We start from the raw sequence: 7,458 nt of genomic DNA, 5'->3' as shown, positions 1-7,458 counted from the left end.
TAGGTAAAGAATCTGCCTGCAGGGCAAGAGACCCAGGTTCGATCCCTAGGTCGGGAAGATCCCCTGGGGAAGAGAACGGCTGCCCACTCCAGGATTCTTGGGTGGAGAACTCCACGGACAGAGGAGCCTGGTGGGCTACAGTCCATGGGGTCACAAAGAGTCAGGAGGTACTTATAAATCATGATAATAAAACCCATTCATCCATCCAAGTGCCCTCAGCCCCACACCCAGGGGGGCTGGCTGCCGGGACACAGATGAACACAGTAGATGGCTCTGTCCTCACGGAGCCGACCTTGGGGAGAGTGAGGTTGGGTACGTGTCAGCAGAGAGACAAACGAGAGATTTCCAGTTGTGAGAGGAGCTGTGGAAAGCGCAGGTGAGGGCTGGGGATGTGAAGGCCACTTACGGTGGGGTGGTCCACGGGCCTCTGAGGTGGCATCTGAGTTGAACCGCGGGGATGAGATGGGCTGGGGACTCACTGCCAGCTGAGGGGTCACAGGTGCAGAGTCAGGAGGAGGCTGGGGGAGCTGCAGAGCAGGGAGGAAGCTGGTGGGGTCGGAGCATTCGGTGCGATTCTTGTTGGCTGTGGTTCAGAGCCTCTTCCAAGAGCCTGGGGAACGAACCATTGGAGAGGGTGAAGGAGGGTGAGAAAAAGCCCATGGCTCATTAGAATGCTTCCTGATTTTAGGCTGGTGGAGGGGTTAAGAGTGTGGGCTTGGCAGAAGTGAGTTCAGACAGAGATGTTTGGAGGGCCAGGTGCCCATGGGCAGCTGGGGAGCTGGGATGGGAAGGTGGGTAGGGGGCTATGAGGAGGAGTCTGCAGCAGGTGGGTGTCCAGGGAGGCCAGGGAAGGTCTTGCGTAGGACCCCACGGGAACACTTGGAACAAAGCCCTGAGGATTCTACACGAGGCTCAGTGGGCATCTGAGGGGCGTGTGTGTGGGGGGTGGTCTGCCCAAATCTATGAGCTCCTCATTTGCCCCCACGCAACTCCTGGGGATTGGAGCGGGGAGAGCGAGCGTGTGGAGGACTCTGGCCTGGCAGCAAGCTCTGAGCCTGGCTCCGTCCCCACCCGCCCGGGGAGGGCTCCTCCCTCGTGGACAGCAGCCTCACCCTGCTCTCTCCTTGCAGCCCTTCAACCATGGACACAAGGTGGCCAAGTTTTGCTACGCAGACAAGGTGAGTCCCTGGCGGCCTGCCTGGTGAGTTGACCTCTGCTGCCGTGGGGGTGGAGGTCAGTTACAGCCTCCCTCTCGGGCCATGGTTGGGGTAGGAGGGCTGGCACTGAGGGTGTCCCTGGGCAGGTGTCTTTGGCCAGGCCAGGTGTGCCAGGGCTCACGTGGGCCTAATGAGAGCTGCCTGGGCCAGGGCTGGGGCATGCCCTGATTGGGGGAGGGGATTCTGGAAGGCTGAGCCTGGGAAACGGGAGGCATCGCGGAGAGAAAGGGGCAGAGACCTGGCATCAGGGAAGGCCAGCGAGGGCGCAGGGTCGAGGCACTGGCGTCACGTGCCGATGAGGGCGGTTGGCAGCTGGGATGCCAGCAGGGGCCTGTCTCTGGCTGCAGCTCTGGCCCGACAAGGACAAGGTCAGGTCCTGACCTCATGGGCTGCAGGCCCCGAACCGCGGGTTTGGGAGTACCAGGCTCCGGGAGCTGGGGGAGGCCACGAGGGGAAATGGAGCGAGTCCTTGGCATGGGACCCACTGATAGGCGCCTTGGGCTCCTCCTGACTGGAGGGGGGCAGGCTCCGAGCCTGGGGCAGCCCAGCTGGCTGTGGGACCCAGCATATGCCACTGTCAGGGGGAGGGAGATGGGGGTCCTCCCTGGGTGGATAGTGATCTCTCCAGATCGCTCCTCTTGCTCCCTTGCTGCCGTGGGAGGAAGCCCCCAACCTCTCCTTCTTCATCAGGCCCTGCTCCACAGAGCCATCGGGGCCTCCTTGGCTGCCAGGAAGGAGTGGGACCTGAAGCCTGTGGCGGACCGGGCGCAAGTCTTCCTGAAGGCAGCCGACCTGCTGAGCGGGCCACGCAGGGCCGAGGTCCTGGCCAAGACCATGGTGGGGCAGGTGAGGCACCCTCGGGGCTGTGGGGGCTGTGGGGGTCGCACCTCGTCCAGTTCGGCCGACATCGCTGCATGGGTCACCAGGACCCACCAGGCCTAGGAAAGAGGACAGTTCAGTTTAGTTCAGGCGCTCAGTCGTGTCCAACTCTTTGCGACCCCGTGGACTGCAGCACGCCAGGCCTCCCTGTCCATCACCAACTCCTGGAGCTTGCTCAGAACTCATGTCCATTGAGTCAGTGATGCCATCCAACCATCTCATCCTCTGTCGTCCCCTTTTCCTGCCTTCAATCTTTCCCAGCATCAGGGTCTTTTCCAGTGAGTCAGTTCTTCGCATCAGGTGTCCAGAGTATTGGAGTTTCAGCTTCAGCATCAGTCCTTCCAATGAACACCCAGGACTGATCTCCTTTGGGATGGACTGCTTGGATCTCCTTGCAGTCCAAGGGACTCAAGAGTCTTCTCCAACACCACAGTTCAAAGGCATCAATTCTTCAGCGCTCAGCTTTCTTTATGGTCCAACTCTCACATCCATACATGACCACTGGAAAAGCCATAGCCTTGACAGACCCATATATATTACAGGCCAGGTGACTTGGACTACGCTTGCATGCCCTCCTCTGTAAGCAGGCCCTCGTGTCCATCTGTCCCTGCCCTGGGCCAGGCCCTCGTGCTTTGCCTGGACTGACAGTGGCCCCACACAGCCCTCCAGGCTCTCTCAGGCCCCTGCAGGCCTCACAGCGGTCTCTGTGACACCCCCCGCCGGTCACTCCAGGCATATGAACCACCGAGCTCTCGCTGTCTGGCTGCAAGTCAGGTCCCAAGTCCTGAGCCCGGCCCCACGGCCCTTCCATCCCCACCTCTGTCCAGCTGGCTAGCTGCTGTGCCCTTTCCTGCCAGACCATCCCACCCACGACATCACCAGTCTGGACCTAGCCAGGCTCCTGGACACCACAGACATCCCGACCGCAGTCTCTGGCCTAGGTCCCCCGGCCAGAATGCTCCCTGTCCTCTCTGCCCGGTGAACCTTTTTTTTTTTAGTTGGCTGTGCTGGGTCTTGTTGCCACACGGGCTTTTTCTCCAGTTGCAGCGATCAGGGGCTACTCTCTCATTGTGGGATGCAGGCTTCCCATTGCAGTGGCTTCTCTTGTTCTGCACAGGCTCGGGGCCATGGGCTCAGTAGTTGGGGTGCCTGGGCTCCAGAGCACAGGCTCAGTCATCGTGGCTCACGGGCTTAGTTGCTCCGAGGCATGTGGGATCTTCCGGGACCAGGGCTCGAACCCGTGTCTCCTGCATTGGCAGGCGGATTCTTTACCACTGAGCCGCCAAGGAATACTCCCCTACTTTGTGAACTCTTTAACTGTCAAGGTCTAGCCCAGGTACACCCCCTCTGTGAGACTTCTAGGACCTCACCAGTCCACAAGGACTGGGCTCCACCTTTGTGCCCCTCGCGACATGCTGCTCCTTCCTTGGTTACAGCTCAGGCCGCATCGGGGTGTGATGATGACCTCATATGTGTTTGCTGCGTCTTTACAAGCTTTTTTGGGCTTAGCAATCACGTTAGTGTTTTCTGTCTTTCTTTCTGGGTCTTGCTCTGTGTCTGCGTGGAGTCACGGAAGCTCCTGATAAGCGCTTTTGTAGTGAGTGCTTATTGAGCTGGCAGGTAGCACTTGGAGCACAGAGTGCGGGGAAGGAGCAGAGGGAGAGGGTTCCTTTCACAGTAAGGATCTTGGCTCCGCCCACGGCTCAGGCTGCGCCCACAGCCCTGCCGGGTCGCCAGCCTGTAGCGAGAGCGCCCTCTGCTGCACAGAGCTGCTACGACACCCCCACCACCAGCCCAGTGTCTCCCGATAGAGCCGAGCCCCCTCGGGTGGACGTTGGGTCTCCAGAGGGTCCCAGGTGAGCCATGCCTGGGCAGGAAGAGGCACACACACTCCAGGACCAAAGGAAGATGCCTGTTTATTTGACCTAAGACTCAGCAGCTCGTAGGAAGTACGGTGGCCGCGCGGAAAGTGGGCAGGCGCAGAGAGGCAGACAGGAGCAGTTTCCCTTCCCCGGCGGGGCGTCCGGGGCAGGGCAAGCAGCCACCAGCGACCGCGTGTGCAGCGAGGGTGTGCCAGATCCTGGAGAGCCCGACTCCGGCCGCCCAGAGGCCTTTCCCCACGGCTGATGTTTGCAGTCCTCAGGTCCCCTGGTTCTTTCTCCCAAACACACATGCGCATCAAGTGACTGCGGGCACAGGGTCCAGGGTCGGGAGAGGGCTCTCCGGAGGCAGGTCCTGCACTGCTGACCCTGGGGCCCTCCCGCCTGGCAGGGGAAGACAGTGATCCAGGCGGAGATCGATGCTGCGGCTGAACTCATCGACTTCTTCCGCTTCAATGCCAAGTTCGCCGTGGAGCTGGAAGGCGAGCAGCCCCTCAGCGTGCCGCCCAGCACCAACAGCATGCTGTACCGGGGGCTGGAGGTACCGCCCGGGGGTGGCGTGGGCGGGGAGCCGCCGGAAGCCCTGGGCCTGGCCTCACCGCCTCTTCTTCCCCAGGGCTTCGTGGCGGCCATCTCCCCTTCAACTTCACTGCGATCGGCGGCAACCTGGCAGGGGCTCCGGCCTTGATGGTGAGATGTGGACAGCGGACTGGGGGGTGGCAGGACCGAGTCATCGCTTCCCCCTCAACAGTCAGGAGGCCACGTCGAAGCCCTGGGGCCCCGCTCTTGTGGGGAGAGGCACAAAACGTGGAGGCAGCTGGCCGCCTGGAGAGGCTTCTAGGGTCGGAGGCTGATCTGGGTCCCCATTGCCCCACTCTCCCTGGGTGGCCCCAGGCCAGCCCCGGCCCTCCTCTGAGGCCGTTTCCTCATCTGCAAGATAGAAATAACAGAAAAGCTTACGTTACAGGGTTGGGAAGAGCAAGTGAGACCGTGTTTTGACTCGTCTTAACAGCAGGCAGGTCTGGTCCAGTGCAGGATTAGTGTTACGCAGGGGCTGCTAACGATAATTACAGCTCACCTCTGAATGCTTGCTCTGTGCCCGGGGACTTATTCGTCAGGGCTACACGGCTAATAGATGATGAAACAGGTAGAGGTTTGGGCTTGGTTTGTCTCAGTGGTCTTGAAGTCAGAGGGCTCCACTGCCGTGGTCAGGATGAAGGTGGCTGTGAGCTCCCTTGAGTTGGTGGGGGAGCTCTCTCACCACCTTGGGGGGCCTGGGTCACCCAGGGAGCAGCAGGAGGGCTGAGCGGTCGGGGCGGCGGGTGATCTGGGAGGTGCTCGTGCACGGGCCCGTCTTCGTGCGTCTGTGCTCAGACAAACGTGCACACACCCAGCACCCACGTGCCCTCCTCCAGAACACGTGCAGACAGAGGCCTGTGCGTGCTGTCCCAACCTCACCCCGTGGGCGCCCGGCAACTTGGAAACACCCAGAACAGACCTGCCTGAAGGGTGCTGGCAGGATCAGTTGGCACAAACTTCTAGAGGAAGGGAGCCTTGGCCAGAGCGTGGGAGCAGGCAGGGCAGGGCGTCAGCTCATTTGCAAGGACTTTGAGGGCCCAGTGCCCAGCACCTGGGGGATTGGGGCTGGGTTGGGGACATCCTGGCCTGCACTGGGACCTACCTGGTGGCTGCAGCTGAGGGATGGCTGTACCTTGGGGTAGGGTGGGGGTCGGGGCTGCTGGCCGCCCTCGGCCTTGTAAGTCATCACTGTGCCTCCCGGGCAGGGCAACGTGGTCCTGTGGAAGCCCAGCGACACTGCCATGCTGGCCAGCTATGCCGTCTACCGCATCCTCAGGGAGGCCGGGCTGCCCCCCAACATCATCCAGTTTGTGCCAGCCGATGGGCCCACCTTCGGGGACACTGTCACCAGCTCAGAGCACCTGTGTGGCATCAACTTCACAGGCAGTGTGCCGTAAGTCCCCGAGGAGGGCTGGGCAGGGTAGCCTGGGGATTCTCCCCAGGCCTCCCAACCTCTGTCTGAGAACCGGGGCTGTGACTCAGGGGCCAGGCACTGACTGTGTCCCGCCTCCTCGCTCGGTGACCCTTGGGTAAGCCCCTTCACCTCTCTGAGCCTGCATATGTGCTGATTCCTACCTTGCAGAGTCGTTGTGAGGGTCAGACTGTTTAGTGGACAGGAAAGAGGGTTACAGGCCAACAGGCCAGGAGCAGCCTACAGGTATTTGGCGACACGGATTTTGATGCCACCTCTGACCCTAGAAAGGACAGAGGGGAGCTTGGAATGAATTGGAGGAGAAGTCAGGAAGGCTTCTTGGAGAAGGTGGCGTCTAAGCAGAGGAGTGGGCCAGGCAGAGGTGGAGGAGAGCAGTCTAGGCGGGAGGATGCACGTGCAGAGGCGTAAGGCTGAGGCTCCTGTGCTCTGGGAGGTGGACGCAGTCCCGTGAGGCTGGAGTGGGCAGCTTGGGGTTGAGGGTCAGAGGGTGGGGGCGGCACGTGGTTTGGTCACAGCCGTGTTTTCGTGCACTCAGCTGATGTTCACTGAGCCCTGTGCTTGCTGGGCTCTGCTGACGCCAAAGCTGGGCAGTGAGCGCGGGGAGGGTCAGGTCCTGCCTCTGGGGCTTGTTTTTGTTTTGTTGTGACTCGCTGGGTCTTAGCTGAGGCATGTGGGATCTAGTCCCCCTGGCCAGGGATCAAGCCCGGGCCCCCTGCATTGGGAGTGTGGAGTCTCAACCACGGACCATCAGGGAAATGCCTCTGGAGGGATTAGACTTGTGACTGCAGGACCCGTGAAGGTGTTTGGACTTTATCCTGAAGATGGTAGGAGCCGTGGAAGGTTACCTGCAGGACAGTGAGCGCGACAGTGTCAGTCGCTCAGTCGTGCCTGCCTCTTTGCAACCCCTTGGACTGTGGCTCACCAGGCTCCTTGTCCATGGAACTCTCCAGGCAAGAATGCTGGGGCGGGCTGCCATTTCCTTCTCCAGGGGATCTTCCTGACCCAGGGATGGAACCCAGGTCTCCCACATTGCAAGCAGATTCTTTAGAGGGAGTGGCTGAGTCAGTCAGACTTCAGCAAGTACAGTGCTCGCTCTCCAGCTGGACCTGGCCAGTGGCTCTGTTCTTTGACTCCTAATGGAGATGGACAGCCGTGTACCACCGGGATACTTTCATGTGAAAATCCAAATGGGGCTTCACTTGCGAACCCGGTTCCCCGGGGCCTGCATTTCCGTGTGGCACCACGGGCTGGAGACGGGTGGGTGGTCTCTGGTTCCCCGCCATCCCGACAAGCCCTGTGTCTCCGCATGCCTGGACAACCTCAGCCCCTCTGGGGCCTGCGTGTGCAGCCTCTGACCTAGATGATGGCTCTGGCTGCCCTGAGCACACGTCTCTCACAGCTGGGAGCAGGAGACAGGTTAGGAGGATCTGGAGAGGGAGAGCGACGCCTGAACCCGGGTAGAGAGGTGGGA

The 7,458-nt window shown here is 60.9% G+C and overlaps 1 protein-coding gene across 1 annotated transcript in view; it reads left to right on the top strand.

The window, feature by feature from the left end:
* Window positions 1-7,458, top strand: part of ALDH4A1 (aldehyde dehydrogenase 4 family, member A1) — a 27,866-nt gene that overhangs the window by 11,128 nt on the left and 9,280 nt on the right. The window contains 6 exon segments of the mRNA XM_010829933.1: window positions 1,131-1,178; window positions 1,908-2,063; window positions 4,368-4,517; window positions 4,593-4,608; window positions 4,611-4,666; window positions 5,761-5,948. Of these exon segments, the coding sequence (XP_010828235.1) occupies window positions 1,131-1,178; window positions 1,908-2,063; window positions 4,368-4,517; window positions 4,593-4,608; window positions 4,611-4,666; window positions 5,761-5,948 (614 nt within the window).

Source organism: Bison bison, unplaced genomic scaffold (genome assembly GCF_000754665.1).
Source record: "Bison bison bison isolate TAMUID 2011002044 unplaced genomic scaffold, Bison_UMD1.0 scf7180017864516, whole genome shotgun sequence".
NCBI classification, from domain to species: Eukaryota; Metazoa; Chordata; class Mammalia; order Artiodactyla; family Bovidae; genus Bison; species Bison bison.
The sequence above is the reverse complement of the archived record's forward strand: the minus strand, read 5'-3'. Positions and strand labels throughout refer to the sequence as shown.